Here is a 20,787-nt window from a genome sequence, read left to right as displayed (position 1 = left end):
GAGGGATAGGAGACAAGCAAAGTGGCAAGGACTCAACTCCTAGCTTTCTTCTCAGCTACTTCCAGAGTTGAGATGGCTTAGGAGAACTGAGTTTGCCCTGGGAGTGTGACAGGCAGGTCACATCTCCACCCTAAACCCCGTTTTGGGGGGTTAGATACTATAAGAGGACAAGTGTTCATGCCTGGATCACAAGTGAACAAAGCCTTGTGCTGTCATTTATAACATCTTAGCTGTTCAAATAAAAAAAAAATAATCCACTCCACGCAGCAATCCGACCAGCAGGACACCAAGTTCCACTTTTCTTTCTATAGGCAGTAAAATGAATTGTCTCAAGGTGCGTAGAACAAAAACGGTGAATGAAAACTACAATCTCCTGGTACAAAAGCTGGTGACCAAAACTGAGCAGGAAGGAAAATAATCATAGAAACATAGAATTGTAGAATCATCTAGGTTGGAAGGGACCTTAAAGATCATCAACCTCACTCTGACAAAAAAATAAATAAGAAATAAAATAAATAAATCACTAAACCATACTCTTGAGGACCATGTCAACCCGTCTTTTGAACACCTCCAGGGATGGTGCCTCAACCCCTTCCCTGGGCAGCCCATTCCAGGCTGTACGCTGCTGACTACTGCTAGTTACCCCATCCCAATGGGATGAAAAAGGAGAAAGAAAACTGAAAGACTGCATAGGAATGCCAGCTCACTGAAAGAGCTTTCCATAAATTCTTCAACGTCCATCTAACGTGTGGACAGGACACGGTGCAGCCCCCCGTGCAGAAATGGCACAGCTGGTTCCAGCACCATCTGGATTCCCTCCTCCTGCAGGACTAATTGTTCAGGTGGATTTCATACTTAAGGAGTCAACTTCTTTTTCCCCAACAGTGATTCCTGGTACTTACCCGGACAACTCCGTCGGAATGTCCCGTTACAATGACGTTCTGGGTGTCCCACTCGTTCATCTCTGACACAAAGCAACACATGATCTGCTGGCTTCGGCCAGTGAAAGTGTTTCTGCTTGCTGTAGGGCTGCCGTTGATGCTCCACACGTGGATATAAGTGCCAGCACATGATACAATATCCCCCTGCAAAGACAAAGAACGCCTCCGTATTTCAACACAACTCTTCAGCTTTTCTTCAGCAAAAGAAATACAAGCCAGGTTCATTCATAACCCAAGTTCAGCCACCAAGGCTGGCACTTTTCAGGAAGTTCTATTCAAGCTGAGTTGGCCACCTAAATATATATTTAGGATGATATGCTTTTTTTTTTTTTTAATTGTACATAGAAAACCAGACGTAGCAGCAACCTATTTGTTGTGTTCACAGTATATGAATAGACCAATTCCTCCACTTTTCACAGCATAACAATCCAACAGCATATTTTCAGTGCTTTCCCTTCTCAGTTTTTCAAAGCCTCTGCTCATGTTGACTCCTCTCTTTTTCACAAATATGTACCCCCTTAAATCACAGAATATTCATGGTTGGAAGGGACCTTTGAGATTGAGTCCAACCACAAAAAAAAAAAAACCAAACAAAACCCAAACCTAACCAAAAAAATCCCACCCACCCACAGACAGACACAACCCAGAGATTGAGTCCAACCACAAAAAAAAAAAAACCAAAGAAAAACCAAACTTAACCAAAAAAATCCTTCTCGGGCACTAGAGCATGCCCTCAAATGCCACAGCTACACCTTTCTTCAATCCCTCCAGGGATGGTGACCCCACCACCTCCCTGGGCAGGCCCTTCCAGGGCCTGACCACCCTCTCAGCAAAGTCATTCTTCCCAAGATCTCATCTAAACCTCCCCTGCCCCAACTTCAGACCATTTCCTCTGCTCCTCTCATGATTCCCTTGGGAGAAGAGGCCAACCCCCACCTCTCTCCACCCTCCTTTCAGGGAGCTGGAGAGGGCAAGGAGGTCTCCCCTCAGCCTCCTCTTCTCCAAACTCAACATGCCCACTTCCCTCAGCCTCTCCTCGTAGGACTTGTTCTCCAGACCCCTCCCCAGCTTGGTGGCTCTCCTCTGGACATGCTCCAGCCCCTCAATGTCCTTCTTGTGGTGAGGGGCCCAGAACTGAACACAGCCCTCGAGGTGAGGCCTCACCAGTGCCCAGTCCAGAGGCACCATCACTGCCCTGCTCCTGCTGGCCACGCTGCTCCTGACACAGGCCAGGATGCTGGTGGCCTCCTTGGCCACCTGGGCACACTGCTGGCTCCTGTTCAGCCGGTGTCCACCAACACCCCCAGGTCCTTTTCTGCCAGGCAGCTCCAGCCACTCTGCCCCCAGCCTGGAGCGCTGCAGGGGGTTGGTGGGACCCAAGGGCAGGACCCGGCACTTGGCTTTGTTGAACCTCATCCCATTGGCCTTGGCCCATCCATCCAGCCTGTCATTAGCTTCCTTATTGGGAAAAGAGCAAGAGATGGTCCAAAGTAGCACAGAGGGGAAATGGGAGCTGCAGTCTAAAACATGGGCAACACGACAACCACCAGACCACTGGCAGCTGGGAGCAAACCCTGCCTCTTGCTACCCCCTCCTTGCGATACAGCCCTGTTTTGTCTTGATTTCAAACCACTACATCTGCTCCAGTTGCAACACGTTCAATCCAGCCCTCGCAGACTACCTACAGAAGAGTTTCAACTCAGGCCAATTCTTTGAGCTGGATAAATGGCAACCCATAACGTATAGGGCCACCAGGGAGACAAGCTCTGAGGATATGTCTGTTTCCACTACGATTGTCAACGCAGCTTCATCCAAGGTGTGTTCTGCTGCCTTTAAATGAAGCGTAAAAGAACAGAAGTCAACCAAGGTCTCATATCAAAATATCTTGTCTTAGTCCCCGTGGCAGGTTGGACAGCCCACTTTGAAGGGCTGGGAATAAGCCCTTCTGAACTCAAGCCGCTCCGCAAGGAACAAACCCTCCTGTGTCTCATGACAGAAGACTCAAATAATTCCCCACGCCAGCTAATTAGTTTCCAGATGAGTTATACAAGAGAAGAGAAGAGCCAAGCTTATTTTTCTTTGGTTTTAACAAGTTCTGACTCTTGCTACTGCTCCCCTTGCCCGTTGGTCAACGGTATTTGGTTCTTACCGTTAATTCGTTTATACAGAGAGCTGAAACTGGAGCCTTGTGACCTCGAAGCTGTGTCAGAAAAGAGAGTTTATTCAAATCCCAGATGATGCAGGTGCGGTCCCGTGACCCACTCACAATGATGTGATAGGCCAGCGACGCTGTCAGGCAGGTGACAGTGTCAGTGTGACCCAGCAACGCCTGCAAAACAAAAGGCAGGAGGAATAAGCTGCAATCAAGACAGAGCACAAGAATTACAGCATTAAATCCACTCATCTGAGAAGATTCAGGTAACGTAAACATGAATATCCTAACACAGGTTGCAAATGACTTACAAGTATTCAGTTGGCAACTGTTTTCCTAATTGAAAATGATAGAAGGAATAGTTTTTTCCGTTTAAAAAGCACTCTCGCAAACCCAAATTTTAAGGCTCTAATGTTTATGTATAGACTTCTACTGAAGAAAAAAAAAAAAAAAGAAAAAGATGTCCAACCCATTCTGCATCAATAACTTATTTACAGGGTCAGTACGTGTTCCAGGGTGCACCTGAAATTACATTCTAAAACCAGAAATTGTTTGTTAATATAAAATGCCTCCTGTATAAACTTCTGTTGACGTTTGAGAAAAGATAAAAAGAGACAAGAAAGAGATGCAGCCAAAAAGGCAAAGTCAACTGGAAGAAGGAGAAAATTACAAGCATCTATTTGTATTAGACCCTGCTTTTACATTTGAGGTTTGACCTCACCTTCGGGACAGGAGTCTGGAATAGACTCAGGTTATTGCAACTTTACTCAGTCACAAATCATTGGCTAAAGTACAGTGAACAGCCTTCAACCTGCTGCCCTGAAATTCAAGATACAGTGTTTTATCTTGCATTGTTCTTAAGTAAAAGGCTTTGGAAACCCGGCCTTGGACAGCTGATGGAAACCATGCAAGGGGAGTTATTAAATTAATTCTCTGAATTTCTTCTCTTGAGTGGAAGCTTTCCTCCAGGAAAAGCCCTGCTATTAAAGTCCTACCAGGAACAGTTAACACTTAACAACCTACACAGCTTCCAGAATAATTTTGAGGTAGCTGGGAGGGTTCTTTTTATGCTTTGGTAGCAGGTGGGATTTTTTGGAAGTTTTTTTTAGTAAACACAAGACTTGCTCTGCACTGACTTCAAAGCGTAGGGGCTCTCCTGTTAGATTAAAAGCTGATGTTTCAAATTAACAAAGCAAGAACAACTTCAGGTGACCCTCAACAAGCATACTCTGCTCCACAAACACCTCTGCCAGGAAGAGCAAAGTTTTGCACAGAAGCCTAATTTAAATATATGCATTTTAAAAGAAAAAAGTAATTAAAAAAAAATAAAAAAAGGAAAATAAATCTTTAAGGCAGCGTCTGCTGCCCTCCCTGGCAGAGTTTTCATACAACGCTACAATAAAGCAGGTGAATTCACTAAACACACCTGTATAATTTTGCTAACATCACTACCAAACTCTCCATCTCTCCCAAAAGCTCTCTGTCATCAAACATCCTTAAAATGTAATTTTAAAGACGCATTTTGCCCGCTTTCAATGCAGATCAACAGCTCGATTACCCAGTTCTCCAAAGGTCTGCTGGACTCATGGTTTCAAAGCTTGCTAGGTGAGCAATACCCCCTTCATAATTTCTTGGAGCTTTTACAATAATTTACGTAAAAGGCACTTTTATTGTATTTTACCTGTTTCAGTGTAAGGGCTTTAGCTTTTTCTTTGGAGATGCCCATTTCCCACACGCACACCGCTGTGCTTGTTCCTCCAGTGATAACTAGTTTGGGGTTGGGGCAAATGGCACACAGTATTTGACCCCATTCTGACAAACACTCATAAACAATTCCTGCCTAAAAATAAAGAAAACAAAGACGAATTACTTGCAGAATTAGTTTTTTGGTAGGATAAAAAAACCCCCACCAAACCCGAGTGCCCCCCCTGCATGCTGGCCCATTAAACACCCTTAACAGAAGCAATTCCAGCCTCTGCCATAAGATGCCTCCCGAGAGAAATGAGCTTTAATGCACAGATTTATTTCATTCATGTTTTGCAGACCTGGTAAAAAAAATATTATTAATTGCTCTATGTCATCGTGCCGGTGTTCTGATGAAGCCCCCCAGATAGGAAGCAATAAAACATATGCAGTACAAGGTGATTTCAGTCGCACGTGAAACAAATTTCCATTTTTAAGATTTTTTTTTTTTTTTCTTTCCCCATTATTGAGTACTAATTGGTTTTGGTCCATTCAGCACTGAAACCAATTGCAGATGACAAACCTTGTCCGACTCGTAGGTACCCAGTCGACAGCTGAGGTCTGCATAGCCCCAGGCAAAAGTTTTATTCCAGGTGGGTGGGATAAGAACCTTATTCTGCTCTACTGCCAAAATGCCTTTATCTGTACACACGATCTGTCCCACCGGCTCCTTGAGCTCTAAAAAAAAAAAAAAAAGACAGGGTTGCTTTATTGCTAGCACAGACAGATGCTGTTTGATCACATTAAATACTTGATGCTCTCCAAAAGCAGGATCTCCGTATGGGCTATGGTACACAAATCTCTGTTTCAGCTGCAGTGATGGCAACTTTTGCTACGTTCCTCACAAATGAAGTGGTGGTGAGAACACCCCGAGGATCACAGATGGCTCCAATCCCACCTGCAACGCTGCACGAGATGTTGGAAGCCATTGTACCATTTTCAGCACAAGCTAAAGTAAGTTTTTGATATCAATTCCAACACCTTGGCCAAGCCTTCCACAGATGACGTTCCTGACTACAGCCTGTGGTGTCCTACCTATTTTCCCCCAAGCTTTGCAAATAGAGATTAGTGCTTTCTAATTGCCTGTCTTAGAGTGTAGCCCTGCTATGTCCTGTGTTATATAGTACCTCCTTCTCCCTTTCCAGCAGGCAGCACAGATTCATTTCATCAACTACTCTGTCCTGGGGAGGCCCCATCTGGAGCACTGGGACCAGTTCTGGGCTCCCCAGTTCCAGAAGGACAGGGAACTGTTGGAGAGGGGACAGCAGAGGCTACAGAGAGGATGAGGGGCCTGGAGCATCTCCCTGACGAGGAGAGGCTGAGGAACTTGGGTCTTTTGAGTCTGGAGAAGAGAAGGCTGAGGGGGGATCTGATCAAGGCTTTTAAATACTTCAAGGAAAGGTGTCAAGAGGATGGGGCTGGTCTTTTTTCAGTGGTGCCCAGGGACAGGACAAGAGGAAATGGGCACAAACTTGGACATAAGAAGTTCCGCCTAAAGATGAGGAGGAACTTCTTTGCTGTGAGGGTGGCAGAGCCTTGGAAGAGGCTGCCCAGGGAGGTGGTGGAGTCTCCTTCTCTGGAGACATTCCAAACCCACCTGGACACGTTCCTGTGGGACCTGCTCTGGGTGGCCCTGCTCTGGCAGGGGGTTGGACTAGATGATCTCCAGAGCTCCCTTCCAACCCCATGTCATTCTGTAACTAGGAAAGAAATCACTGTACAGCATCCACCCACCTCACAGACAATTAATTTTTGTCCAATCCAAGTTCAGCTATGAAGTCAAAACCTACCTTTTTTCATCTCAGTGCAGCTACAAACCCCACCCTTTTCCTCCCAACATCTCTCAGTATTTCTCAGCACTGCGATACAGAATCCTTCTGCTACAAAAGTCACAAAAACTGAGGCTATCGCAGGCCCAGAAGCAATGCATCCTGAGTACTGTTTGTTAAATTAAGACTTTAAAGAAGTGCTTAGGTCCAATTTTATCTATTTTTAAAAAGTCGTATTAAACCAGCACAGATTTGGTGCTTCCCGAGTACATTTTAACATAGCTGAGAACATAATCTTACGATATTAGGATATTTAAAATTTCTCTCTCTCACAAAAGTGCAGGCATTAAGAGCATTAAAACTAAGCAAAAAATGGAAAAGAACGATTTTGCTGAAACTCTCAATGTTCTGGGCAAAGAAACAGGAATAATTACTGTGGGTTTACAGTCTACCTTTCACTGGGGCAAGAGATGGCCTCAGGTTGTCCAAATGATGGAAAAAAATCTTGTCACTTGTGGAACCAGGGGGCACAGAGGTTCCCACAGTCTCTCCATTCAGTCGGCTTCTAACACGCTTGGGTGGATGTGGTTTTTTGAAGAGCTGAAATTCATTAAGAAATGAATCATCGTGAAAAATTAGGGGTTTACAAGAGCACGAGCATAAAGAGGTCATCAGTACATCCCATTTACCTTCTCAAAATTCTGCAGGTCAGCAGAGGCTACTTAACTCTTCTCAGTAATCACTAATACTTTATGGCAACCATTTCAATAGGACTTCAACAAACAATAAGAAATCCAACAAGTACATAACAAATAAAATATATTTAGAGCTACCTCCAGTTACGAAAGCAGTTGAAGCAAGGCAAGCAAAAAAATCTCAAAGCTGATGCATAAGATGGAATTAAGTTCTAACCTAAATTGAAAGGTGACTTTTGGCTTTGGAACAAACTGTCCCCCAGCAGGTTGGAGGCAAACGACTTTTGGCTTTGGAACAAACTGTCCCCCACAAACAGCAGGTCACGCGCTTGGAGGCGAATGGGCTACCAAAGAACAGGGTGGGCATGGAATTGGGCCACATAACAACAATAATGCACAAGAAACCCATCTTAGCACACAGCTTGGTGTCGTCCGCAAACTTGCGGACATTAGGAGTGACTGAGTTGCCATTTTAGCACCTGATTATCTTCTCAGGTCACTCATTAGGAGTGACTGAGTTGCCATTTTGCTGCTTCAGTGACCACCCCTGGTATCTCAGTGTTAATCAAACCGATCAGAGCTTCTAATAAGCCGTGACCATCAATGTCATATCAGGTGGCAAATTCATAATAAAAAAAATCTTGGATGGTAGGTGCTATGTATTACAATATCTAAATGACAAATATAAATATCGAGTGGTATTTTGTAATATTTCGATTACTCTTTCACAGACAGGCTATGACAAGCACTGAAAGGAGAACTGAAATTCCAAGTCTGAAAGGTATTTTCCTCACAGCCCTTTGCCTATCCAAACCAGAGGGAACATCTGAAGGAACGTTCTCCTTTGAGCGACCGCTCCTCTTGTTTACTCATTCTGCTCTTCCCACCCATCCCGGGCTGGCTGTCCCCATGGGGACCCTCGTAGTGTCTGCAAGAGTCTGGTTCCAAATGCAACACCAGCTCTGGAAGGTGTTTTTAAAATGGGGAACAGAACTAAGAGGGGCATTACTGGTGGAGGAGATGGGATACAGAAGATGTAGTCCTCATGTTTCATCTCCACGCAGCAAAGGAGTGAAAACATGCCCAGTAGCCACATCACTGGGATGGCCTGCCCTAGATCCCCCATGGAAAGTCACAGAGGGTCTGAGGCAAAAGTCTACAGTTACATAAAGAAGTGTTCTCAGTCCAGTAGCCACCAAAAATGACTTAGTGAAAGAGCTTTTTGAGTTTCCTGAGTTTATTGCATTCTGCCTATTCCTCTAGCAAAGCATCATGCAAATTCTGGTGTATCTCATTATAGGTTTGTATCCAACAGGCAGTTGAAAATTCAAGCAGACCTCCAGCCTCAGCTGCAAGGCTCTTCCACCACCCTGGTCTCTATCTGTTCACCTGGCTTTAGCTGGGGCACGTCTGATGATCATCACAACCCAGTGACTCGTCATTATTAAGAGGAGAAAACCCCACAGCCACTACACATCTAGGTTACTGAGAGAGAGCGAGGAAGGAAATGGAGAAAAGCCACCACAGAAGACAGATGAGCAGTTCTTAGTCTTCTTTGCAAGCAATAAAGGACAGACAGCTGCCAGTGGGTCCCCCCAGGAAACACCCTGTGGCTGTCCTGAAACACGAGGTGCTGCTGTAGTCTAGGAGTTCCCAACACGTGGGTTGGGTTCCCAGTTATCTGTGGTTTCCACCAGACCTAGGACTGGAAAAATTCATTGAGGATATTTTGAAGTTTCACCGGAAACCAAAAATCCCTAAAGAAATGACTAATCTAAAAAAAAGAAAGAGAGAGAGAAAAACCCCATCACCCCCCCAACCTAAAACCCCGGAGTAAAACTTTAAATTTAATATTACATTTAGTAATTTAATGTACTCCTTAAAGAGAACACAAACTTTAAAGCTGCACTGAAAATGTGTCCATATAGCTCCTTAACTATAGCTGTCTTAAAAGAATCAATCCTCTTAATTTACATTTTAAGTGTCCATATAGCTCCTTAACTATAGCTGTCCTACAAGAATCAATCCTCTTCATTTACATTTTAATTTTTTTTTTCAATAGAGTCTTCAAATCAAGAGGTGCCCAAGCCCTGCAGAACGGGCAGAGACTGGTGTAAAACAAAGGAAGCGTGAAGTTATTATAGAAATTATTTTATTACAGGATAACTTAAAATACCTAAACACTAGGCATTAGTTTGAAGTTGCACTTTGACTTTGCAGCAGGAACACACTTCTCTTTTTCTGATGCTGCTTTAGAGTTGAATCATAATTCATTTCGCCTTTATTTTAAGAGTGCAAAGGGGAAAAAAGACAGACATTTCTACTCTCACAAGCAAAGCCCAAAGTTGATCTTCATTGTATTTACGATGGAAATATAAATGATTTCACATCACTGGAAGAATATTTATGGAAAAACACCCCCAGGAAGTTTCACTCCTGAAACACTTTCCCCTTCTATATCAGTACATTTGAATTTGAGCATCACCTGGCAAATAAGAATTCTACAAAGAGTTTACCTGCTTTGGTATCTGTCCGAAGTTATTAATGAATCCTATGGTAGCTGTCTCTTTTAAGGGATCATTGATGTTATAGATGTCCACTTGCCCCTCATAGAAGAGATGGTGAAAGACATTTACAGCTTCCACGGCAGCAGGACCTTGCTGCTTGTAGCCAAAGATCAAGTCAATCCACTCGTGCAGGTGCGCGCTCACGAAGTCACATTCCAGAGCCTGAAATTCAAAGGGCACGCGTTAAAACTCGCCGCGTTGGCCATCGGTTGAGTCTGCTGGGCCTGCCACAAAGGAAAAATGCACTATCTATTTTGACATATTCCTGGTAACGTTTTGACGATTCTTTTCATCGAATCGAGTCTTGTCTCGATGTACTCCTCAGCCATAAAGGAACAGGGAGGAAACCCTGAATTTCACTGAATTTCACTTAATTTTTTAGAGTTGGAAGGGACCATAGAGATCATCTAGTCCAACTCCCCTGCTGAAGCAGGATTGCCTAGAGCTTGTCAGAGCATGTTACTCAGGAGCATCCAGGCGGGGCTTGAAAATCTCCAAGGAAGGGGACTCCACACCCTCCCTGGGCAGCCTGTTCCAGGGCTCTGCCACCCTCACTGTGAAGAAGTTTTTCCTCATATTTGAGTGGAACCTCTTATGTTCCAACTTGTGCCCGTTGCCCCTCGTCCTCTCACTGGGAACCACTGAAAAGAGTCTGGCTCCCTCCTCCTTCAACCCTCCCTTGAGATACTTGTAGGTGTTGATAAGGTCTCCCCTCAGCCTTCTCTTCTCCAGGCTAAAGAGTCCCAGCTCTCTCAGTCTCTCCTCATAAGGGAGATGCTCCAATCCTTGAATCATCTTTGTTGCCCTTCGCTGGACTCTTTCTAGTAGTTCCCTGTCCCTCTTGAACTGGGGAGCCCAGAACTGGACACAGGATTCCAGTTGTGGCCTCCCCAGTGCAGAGCAGAGGGGCAGAATGACTTCCCTTGACCTGCTGGCCACACTCTTCCCTATGTAGCCCAGGATTCCGTTGGCCTTCCTGGCCACAAGAGCACACTCTTTACTCATTGTCATTTTGCTGTCCACCAGGACCCCTAGATCTTTCTCTTCAGAAGTTGTCTCCAGCAGGTCCACCCCTAACCTGTACTGGTGCCTGACATTTTTCTTCCCCAGGTGCAGGACCCTACACTTTTCCCTGTTGAACCTCATGAGGTTCTTCCTTGCCCAGCCCTTGGCAACAATCAGCCATCGACCCAGAACTGGTGGGCTGTGGTGAGGAACTGGGGCTGCACCAATCGAGCTTCAAGTCATAGGCGGTGGAAAGTCCCAACTGACGCCTTCTATCGTGTTTATTAAAATGCAAATTACCTCCCGATGAACTCTGATAAATTCACGAGGATCTCCTTTTGCCCATGGGGGGAGTATGACATCACCGAGTTTAGTGCCATTTTGTTTGCAACCTATTAAAAAAAAAAATCAAATTTAACACTTTTCCTTTATAAAGCAAGCCATTTCAGCCTTTGTTTCAAAAAATTACTGTGTCTTTTTTAAATATCAGGCAATAAAACATGAGAAATTCTGACTCAGTTGTTCATATAAGATTACTCACAGAAGGAGAATATTCCTTGCTAAGACTTTTGAAGACAATGATAGTGTTTCAGCATATGGTCTTCAAAACAAACACTACCCTTCTAGCTAGAGGTGTTGATTAGATTGCTCTTCCTCAGTCCTCACAACTTCACAGCCTACAGTCTGTACTCAAAATCTTTGTTTCCCCATCAAATGCTCTTGGAAAAGGATTATTTTGCCTTTATTTTTCTATTTAAGTAAAATTCTGCTTTTCTCTCCATGGCATGGGAAAGACCCACTGCGGGGTCTAAATTAAATGAAATTAATGAAAACAACAGCCAGTGAACCAGTCTTCTGCAATCATTGTACAACCAGAACCTTCTTCTGTTGGTTTAGCCTGCACCCAAGCAGCCAACTGTGCTATTGGGAACCACCACCCAGAGCAACCACCACAGGAAGGTTCATTCTCTTATCGCATTTCAACTTCCCTGTCCCTATTCTATGAGGACAACTGGAATAAATGTACCAATTTAAGAGAGGACATAATTTCCTGTATTTGGCATCTGTTTGGTACTTACATGTCAACTTAGCATATTTTGAAGAAAATAAATCCCAGTACAAGACAGTGTAACAGCAAACTACTGAGAAGCCTTGGTGGAATGGTATTTCATTGCAGGATTTCTTTTCTTCACAAAATTAAATGAAATTAATGAAAACAACAGCCAGTGAACCAGTCTTCTGCAATCATTGTACAACCAGAACCTTCTTCTGTTGGTTTAGCCTGCACCCAAGCAGCCAACTGTGCTATTGGGAACCGCCACCCAGAGGCATCACCACAGGAAGGTTCATTCTCTTATCGCATTTCAACTTCCCTGTCCCTATTCTATGAGGACAACTGGAATAAATGTACCAATTTAAGAGAGGACATAATTTCCTGTATTTGGCATCTGTTTGGTACTTACATGTCAACTTAGCATATTTTGAAGAAAATAAATCCCAGTACAAGACAGTGTAACAGCAAACTACTGAGAAGCCTTGGTGGAATGGTATTTCATTGCAGGATTTCTTTTCTTCACAATAAACATAGAATCATAGAATCATTCAGGTTGGAAAAGACCCTTGGGATCATCGAGTCCAACCATCAACCCCACTCTACAAAGCTCTCCCCTACACCATATCCCCCAACACCACATCTAAACGGCTCTTAAACACATCCAGGGATGGGGACTCAACCCCCTCCCTGGGCAGCCTGTTCCAGTCTCTGACCACTCTTGCTGGGAAGGATTCCTTCCAAATGTTCAATCTAAACCTACCCTGTTGCAGCTTGAAGCCATTCCCTCTTGTTCTGTCACTAATTACCTGTGAGAAGAGACCAGCCCCAACCTCTCTACAGTGTCCTTTCAAGTAGTTGTAGAGAGTGATGAGGTCTCCCCTCAGCCTCCTCTTCCTCAAACTAAACAGTCCCAGCTCCTTCAATCACTCTTCAGAAGATTTCTTCTCCAGCCCCCTCACCAGCTTCGTTGCCCTCCTCTGCACCCGCTCCAGCACCTCCATGTCTCTCTTGGATTGAGGTGCTCAAAACTGGACACAACACTCCAGGTGTGGCCTCACCAGTGCTGAGCACAGGGGGACAATCACCTCCTGACTTCTGCTGGTCACACTATTTCTATCCAAGCCAAACATATTGTGTATCCCTGAATGGAGTTACTGTATTTACAGGGGTACACAAGTACTAAGCCCAGCGCTCCCAGAAACATCTCTTGTGTCACCAGACTTTGAATCTTCCTCTCTTTTTATCTGAGGGGGGAAGGGAAAAGGAATTGCTATGAATTAACACAATCAAAAGTATCACACGGTGTTTGACAGTTGTTCATAACAAAACCTTTTCTACTGTTGTTCCAATGCTCAAGGAATAATTTCTAGGGCTCTGATGGTCACAGTCCAAAATTATCAGATACAGACCTGAGGGGAGAAGACTTCACCATCTTCTGGTAATGGTCAAACCCAACTGTGTGAAATATCTTGGGGAGAGGTTGTGAGAGTTGTTCTTTTGGTTTTGCTTTTGTTTCTGTAAGGCTGTGCTTCCAATTTCTTACAACACATTGTGAATAAAGGATTTGAGGCTGTTAAAACTTACGACTTGGTTAGTCTTCATTATTGCTATCAGATTCACAGCACAGAGCTCAGAAAATAAGAGCTTGATGCCACTGTGAAGAGTGACATACTAAGGAACATGTATCTCCTAAGGCCAGCGGGTGTGAAATTTTACTCCTGTTGAATAAGCACTCTCACAAACTGTGACATTTCAATAAAACCTTTAGGAATGCTTTAAGAGGCAAGTTCTAAAAGTAAAGACTGTCAATGAGCACCGTCACAGAGTAGCGCTCACAAACTGTGACATTTCAATAAAACCTTTAGGAATACTTTTAAGAGGCAGTTCTAAAAGTAAAGGCTGTCAATGAGCACCATCACAGAGTAGCAAGTTACATGGAGAAAAATGCAAGCCAGGGAAACTGCCAAGTAAAATATGATTATCTGGGCGTTTTGAACAGGTAAAAACCCCAAAAACTAAAACACACCACCCCAAATAAAAGTCCTTTTTGGGTATTTCAGTGTCTTGTTCAACAATTCTCAGGATAAACTTTGCATCAGCTGCTTAAAACTAGCACTCACAGCCTGAGAAAATATCTTAAGTCTGATAAATCTGAAAAAACACATGTGAGGTATCACTCAGAGGAGTAAGAATTCCTGCCAGACTTTCAAACATAACACTGAATAAACATGTAGGACGAGGAAATACCAGAAGTAATTCTGCTTATGCTTTCGTATCAGAACACCCAAGCCATCTATCACTTTCTCATGCAGTTGAAATAGATCTTTTTCTGCCCGTATTACGAGACGCTTCCGCTCTTGCAGCCGCAGCGACGCTACCGAGCTCCTCCTGGCCTACCTAGGTCAAAATTGTTGGAATTGAGCAGGAACTCGGGGAGGTAGAAGAACTCTGGGATGAGCTCCTTGACGTCTGCCATGTTGTGCTTCGATGCTGAATACCAAGCCTCCCGTACGCTGTGGAACATGCGGTCGGCCAGGTCGAAGTGCCCACCCTGCGAGACAGAGACACCAGACGTCGCCAAGAAGACAAATCAGAACATCCCCTGACCTAATAAAGAAGGTCCAGAAACGTGGCACGTTTCCTCCTTTAACACAAGGGATTTAAAGAGTTGCATTGCTTTTTGGTACTAAATAATACTAAATAAAAAACACCGAGACGCAGACACAGAATTTTAAGAAGCGAATCATCTAGTCCTTTTCCAGAGAAACACAAATCTTTTTGCCTCATGGTCTCCATCTAGGAAAATATTTGACATGTAATATTACAGACCCCATTAATCACCCAACTGGTAAACAATTCCCGGCTCTACAAACATTTATTTTAACACTCAGGACTAAAATGGCTCTTTGGATGGACATATTGGTTTAAAATATTAATTAATTAATTAAAATATTAAAATCTTTCCACACCTCTGGCACAGAACTAAACAACTGGCGCGTGATTCTTTCAGCAACAGACAAATAAAGCTTGATGAGCAAAATGTTTTTCACAATAAAACCTGCTTTAGTTTTTGTCTGCTGATATTTTGTTCTGCATACATTTAGAAAAAAGGTTGAAACAAGAAGGAAGAAAAGCGTGAAATCCATTACATCTTTCACACAGAAACATCAAAAACCTCCCAGGCAATAGCAACTCTGCTAAAAAGATTTCTTCTCCCATATTTGATGAAAACTAAGCCGACTGAGTGTATTTTTTCACTTAAGTCTCAAATGTACAGCAGGAAACACGAAGTGAGGTGATGTAATTTGTACCTGTAACCGTAAGAAAATCTGAGTGAAAGGCTCCATGCGGACGAGATAGGAAGCCACTATCATGGCTGATGAATAGTGGGTCCCGTAGTGATAAGCTGGAGTTTCTCCTGCAGAAGATTAAAAATCATTAGGACAAATAAAGCAGTCAGGTGACAGTATCAGTACTATACTGAAAAAAAAATTAATTACTGCTGCATTTTAATTTTGGCTGCAGTCCAGCAGCCCTAATTCAACGGGCTTCTGCAGAGCAATATTGAATGGTTAGTCATTTTTTATTTTAACTAATTGAAGTGTTGCAACACAGCTACAGTGATTTCTGCTGAAGAAACATTTTTTTGTTTCTATTTTTTTCACTTTCAGTCTTATTGGTTACCGTGGCTTGGGCAAAAAATATGTCTCAGAATTGTTGGCCATTTTTTTGTTTCTATTTTTTTCACTTTCAGTCTTATTGGTTACCGTGGCTTGGGCAAAAACACGTCTCAGAATTGTTGGCTACAGATTTTGTACAGCTTTTACTTTCTTAATTTCCTGGCAAAAGGTCTGCGTAAATGCACCCAGAACATATGATTCATTTCTAGAAATGAACATCTTTGCCATCTACTGCTGTTTGATGCAGAAGAGCACCACAGTAGTTAAACAGGCTTGTGTCTTCGATAAAAGCACACAAGAATAAATGTATTGTATAATGGCTGCCTTGCCAAACACACAGGTTTTATTCCCAATACATAAGGAAGATCTAAAATCAAGAATATGTAACTTAATTGCATCTCATTCTGATTTTTTTTAAGATTTTTTTTAAGAAAATGCTGTTTCCTTAGCAAGTAAACCATACATTAAGATAAGAAATGGAAAAGGTAGAATACTGCTAATACTGTTTTGTCTTTATAACTACATATAAACAAAAGCTTTCATTTTGATTTAAAAGCTGCCATTTGGATTTAAAACAAACAACACGGCAAGAAAAGGAATGTCCCTTTGCTCTAAAGAGGGGAGGGATGCCATCCAGAAGGACCTGGACAGGCTGGAGAGATGGCCCTGTGTGAACCTCATGAAGTTCATCCAGGCCAAGTGCAGGGTCGTGCATCTGAGACATGGCAATCCCAGGCACAAATACAGGTTGGGTGAAGAATGGCTGGAGAGCAGCCCTGAGGAGAAGGACTTGGGGGTGTCGGTTGATAAGAAGCTCAACATGAGCCAGCAGTGTGCACTGGCAGCCCAGAAAGCCAACCACATCCTGGGCTGCATCAGGAGAAGTGTGGCCAGCAGGGCCAGGGAGGTGATTCTGCCCCTCTGCTCTGCTCTGGTGAGACCCCACCTGGAGCTCTGTGTCCAGCTCTGGAGTCCTCAGCACAGGAAGGACATGGACCTGTTGGAACGGGTCTAGTGGAGGGCCACGGAGATGCTCAGAGGGCTGAAGGGATGCTCAGAGGGCTTCACCTCTCCTGTGAAGACAGGCTGAGAGAGCTGGGGTTGTTCAGCCTGGAGAAGAGAAGGCTCCGGGGAGACCTTAGAGCCCCTTCCAATATCTGAAGGGGCTACAGGAGAGCTGGGGAGGGACCCTTTGTCAGGGAGTGCAGTGACAGGACAAGGGGGAACGGTTTTAAATTGGAAGAGGGGAGATTTAGATGAGATCCCAGAAAGAAATTCTTTGCTGTGAGGGTGGTGAGACACTGGAACAGGTTGCCCAGAGAAGCTGTGGATGCCCCATCCCTGGAAGGGTTCAAGGCCAGGCTGGATGGGGCTTGGAGCAACCTGGTCTGGTGGGAGGTGTCCCTGCCCAGGGCAGGGGGGTTGGGACTGGGTGATCTTTAAGGTCCCTTCCAACTCTAACCATTCTATGATTCTAATCTGTATTTGTTGGAGAGTCACAGCAGACTTCTGTGTGACCTCCTGACCTATAATATCCACATCCAGACCTCCTGACCTATAATATAAAAATCTGTGACTTTTCCCATCGTGTGACAAGCACGTGTCCCTCTGCTCTTCCTGCAGGATGTATCATTACTTACCATTTGGATCTTCCCAGTCTTTGTATCGCTTCTTGTACTGGGCTAACCTGTCTTCTGTTTGAGCTCCCATGGGCTTGGCCAGGTTTCTAAACGTCTTGGGATTCGTAAGATCCAGTTCCTTTAAAAATAAAACAGACACCAACTTGATAAAAAAAATCCCCCCAAACCAAACAAAGCCTTTCAGCACTGCTGATCACCACATTTAACACCAAGTGCCTCCTAAGGATGTCACCTTTGTTTTCTACACACACAGCAGGTGCAGTGTTGGATCTGCTTACAACAGTCCTTCAGTCTGATCTGAGAGAGTCAGTGATTTTTAAGTCATATCTGGGCTCCAGATTTGACTATATATAGAGTTTTTGCCCCCATATCTGGGCTCCAGATTTGACTATATATAATAGAGTTTTTGCCCTGCTCCCCTCATCCTGTTCCCCAATTTCCTCTAATTCTATTCTTGAGTACTTGACATACACCCTAACAATATTTTATGTTACGGTCTGGCTGGTAGCAACAGCTTCCCACAGAAGCTTTAATAGGATGTTTCATCTTTTTCAAAAGCAAATTCTTCACCATGGGGTCAGATTTTGTAGTAGCCTCTACCAGAGTCTGCTGGACAAGCATGCTTTCTTGTCCTTCAGGATATTCAGTGGAAAGCTCATGGAAAGACTTACAGGAACTGCTGCAACATAGACAGGCACCTGTCCTAGAACAAGCCATGTATCCCAGCCCTCATCTGTGCACAGTAATGGCCATAAAATCAGCCCAGACAAGGACCTGCCAACGTGCCAAGAATCTCCAACACCCTACCCACTGGTAAGAGGGAGGAACATTACACAACAGACAAAATCCAACAACTCTCGATAAAGATAAGCCTGGGCTTTGCCAGGGCAACATGAGCCAGCTGGAACATTTGCAAAACCCCCAACACACACACAAAAAAAAGAGATTGCTGACGAGGTATTTGATTTACCTCCGAATCGTAGTCTGCCAGGATCCAGGGAAAGACAGGGTACTGCATGAGATCGTTATAGGATCTGCCCGCCAGCGTGTTTAAGTGCATCAGGTACTGGAAGTTACTGATTTCTCCTCTCTTAAGGAAGACAGATAACAGCACTGTAAAGCTTTCACTTTTACAACAATCAAACGTCTACGTTGCCAGGCTGTCAGAGCATTCAGCCCTCCCCAAACATATGCAACTCACTTCAGTATTACAACCCTTACTCTGCTTTTACTACAGTCCCTCCCCTTGTGTTTTCAACAGTAGAATCATTTTCTACTGGACGATAGTATCAACAAATAGCACAAACTTAAAATGCTGGAATACACTTTCTACTGCAGTACATTCCACCTGATTGAATAAGAGGATATGACTTATGTACACTGATTAATTATGTATCACTACAAAATGTGGAATTTAATTTAAAAAAAAACAAAAACAAACAAAAAAACCAAAAAACAAAAACAAAAAACAAACCACCAAAATTTTCATACTTACTTCCCATCTTTGAGTAACGGATTTTTCTCCCACTAAAGTGCTAAGCAAGCCAGACCTAATGGGAAGAAGGAAGTGCACTTCCTAACTTAGCAGCAAGATCTGGGTTACACCTTCACAAGACAATCCAAAGTTTTAAGATTAAATTTTGGTTAACTGCAAACGATTGCAAAAACAGAGCTTTGTTCCTTTTTGCTTTGTTTACCAGTGCCTTTTTTGTTTGTGTGTGTTTATAAACACAGTCTGTTAAAATTATGCAATTCAATGAAAGCACAAACATACCTAACAGGCTGCCAATGAGGAAATTATCTTTAACTTAGACAAATCTGATAGCTTTGGCTCCCAAATTCCTTTCAGAACATATCTGTATAGCGATAAAGTTAATCCTGATAACGTATATTAATTAGTAAGAAGACATACCAATGCCTCTGCCAATGATACTAATACATTTAAAATAACTGGAGCACAACATCACTATTTATTCTGGTAATGCCCAATTTTCACTGGAGGTTGCAGAACTCTTCAGTGAATCCTGACTTTAACGCAAACATCATTTATTTGAAAGGGATGAGCTACAGAGCTCGGTGAGGAACAGAACCACTTACCCTTGCTCTACACTGGTGTTTGGTCTCTGCCCAGACACCGACTCCGAACTGTCAGTTAGAGATGGCACCACTGCCAAAAACCTGCATCACCAGCCAAAAGGAGATTAAGATTAGCCTTTCTGTCCTCGGTATGTCTGCCTTGGAAATAGAGCTCATTTAGTACAGTTACAGACTTTGTTTTGAGCAGCTATGGAACATCTTCAGCAAAATTTGGAATGATTCATTTCTCACTCAATGCACAGGGCAAGTTTCACACGTGGGCATTAGTGTTTCCTAGAGGTTCTTTTGGGCAGCACTAAGTTGCTGTCAGGTTATCCACGGCCATAACACCCATCACTTGCAACCTCCTTCTGGCTGTTAGGTCGCTGTAGGCTCCAACATGGCTCACCACAGATATTTACAAATATTCTATGTTGTAACTTATTTTACAATACCTTTGATAAACTTTGTTTCTAACTCCTTTTTGGAAAGCTAGAAGATAGTTCCGTCCATCTCCAGAGAAAACTTCAATTGCAATTGGCTGAAAGAAAAGAGGACAAACCCATGTCAACACTAAAAGATTTCGTCTTCTCTGAAGGTCAGATGCAGACCTGCTTGGCCATACTGTACTATATCTAACACCAAATCATGGTGAAGCAGCCTCTGCTTCATGCAGCCAGATGTTCTCTTTTTGGAAGACTAAAATTCACTTAGACACCCAATAAACCAAACCATGGTAAGCCAAATGTTCAAAAAAAGGATGCCCAACTTAAGCGCTTCCATTTCAACACAGTGAATAGCTTCACTTCCCAAATACTGATCAGTTATGTACTTATTATACTTAAAAATGGTAACATCGTCCAAAAATCCCAAAGTTGGCTCCTCAATAAAATTACGGTGTCCAAGTTACCTGCAAAAGGTATCTCCTTTTATGTACTTCCTTGATATCTTCATATGCAAAAATGCTGCATGTTCTTTTGAGTTGACTTGGACCCTGCCTTGCTCCCCTAGGAATGATTGGCTCATGCATCCTGTAAACGAGCATAAACAGGCAAGAGAGAAGTGATTAAAAAGATCATGAATTAAAAGAACTATTCTCTTGATTCATACCAGAGTCTGCTTATAGAAAGAGGCGATTTGCTCAATGAGGTATGGCATATTGTGAAATTTGTGAGCACAGAGGAACCTGCTCTCGAGGTCTTCCTGAATCTGACATTATTTTGGAGTTGACTCCTCCAAAATCTCATTAAATACTTCTTGTTCAGCTATTAAAGAGGGAGGAAACCCTCCATTAAGCTACTCACTTTGGAGGCAGCGTCTCAATGTCCCGTATTTCTCTGGTGGCTGTCATGGTGAACCCATCGATGACGTAGAAGTGCTCTTTCCCAAAGAGAAGCAGCCCTTCACTGGTGTCCAGTCCCTGGACCCGAGCGCAGCGGTACATGTGCTGAATCTGGAAGGAAAA

General features: G+C 43.4%; 1 protein-coding gene across 1 annotated transcript in view; it reads right to left on the bottom strand.

Moving 5' to 3' along the window:
* WDFY3 (WD repeat and FYVE domain containing 3) overlaps positions 1 to 20,787 on the bottom strand; it is a 197,175-nt gene that overhangs the window by 10,022 nt on the left and 166,366 nt on the right. Inside the window, exons 46-61 of the mRNA XM_014949934.1 lie at positions 20,627 to 20,775; positions 20,233 to 20,353; positions 19,778 to 19,863; positions 19,344 to 19,424; positions 18,742 to 18,796; positions 18,217 to 18,336; positions 17,247 to 17,364; positions 15,238 to 15,344; positions 14,324 to 14,477; positions 11,173 to 11,264; positions 9,817 to 10,029; positions 7,058 to 7,205; positions 5,360 to 5,514; positions 4,775 to 4,933; positions 3,091 to 3,270; positions 903 to 1,085 (exon numbers count right to left, since the gene is read on the bottom strand). Of these exons, the coding sequence (XP_014805420.1) occupies positions 903 to 1,085; positions 3,091 to 3,270; positions 4,775 to 4,933; positions 5,360 to 5,514; positions 7,058 to 7,205; positions 9,817 to 10,029; positions 11,173 to 11,264; positions 14,324 to 14,477; positions 15,238 to 15,344; positions 17,247 to 17,364; positions 18,217 to 18,336; positions 18,742 to 18,796; positions 19,344 to 19,424; positions 19,778 to 19,863; positions 20,233 to 20,353; positions 20,627 to 20,775 (2,121 nt within the window). The remainder of the gene's footprint in view (positions 1 to 902; positions 1,086 to 3,090; positions 3,271 to 4,774; positions 4,934 to 5,359; positions 5,515 to 7,057; positions 7,206 to 9,816; positions 10,030 to 11,172; positions 11,265 to 14,323; positions 14,478 to 15,237; positions 15,345 to 17,246; positions 17,365 to 18,216; positions 18,337 to 18,741; positions 18,797 to 19,343; positions 19,425 to 19,777; positions 19,864 to 20,232; positions 20,354 to 20,626; positions 20,776 to 20,787) is intronic.

The sequence above is a fragment of the Calidris pugnax genome, unplaced genomic scaffold, assembly GCF_001431845.1.
Source record: "Calidris pugnax isolate Ruff unplaced genomic scaffold, ASM143184v1 scaffold42, whole genome shotgun sequence".
NCBI lineage: Eukaryota > Metazoa > Chordata > Aves > Charadriiformes > Scolopacidae > Calidris > Calidris pugnax.
This window is presented reverse-complemented; position numbering and strand designations above follow the sequence as displayed.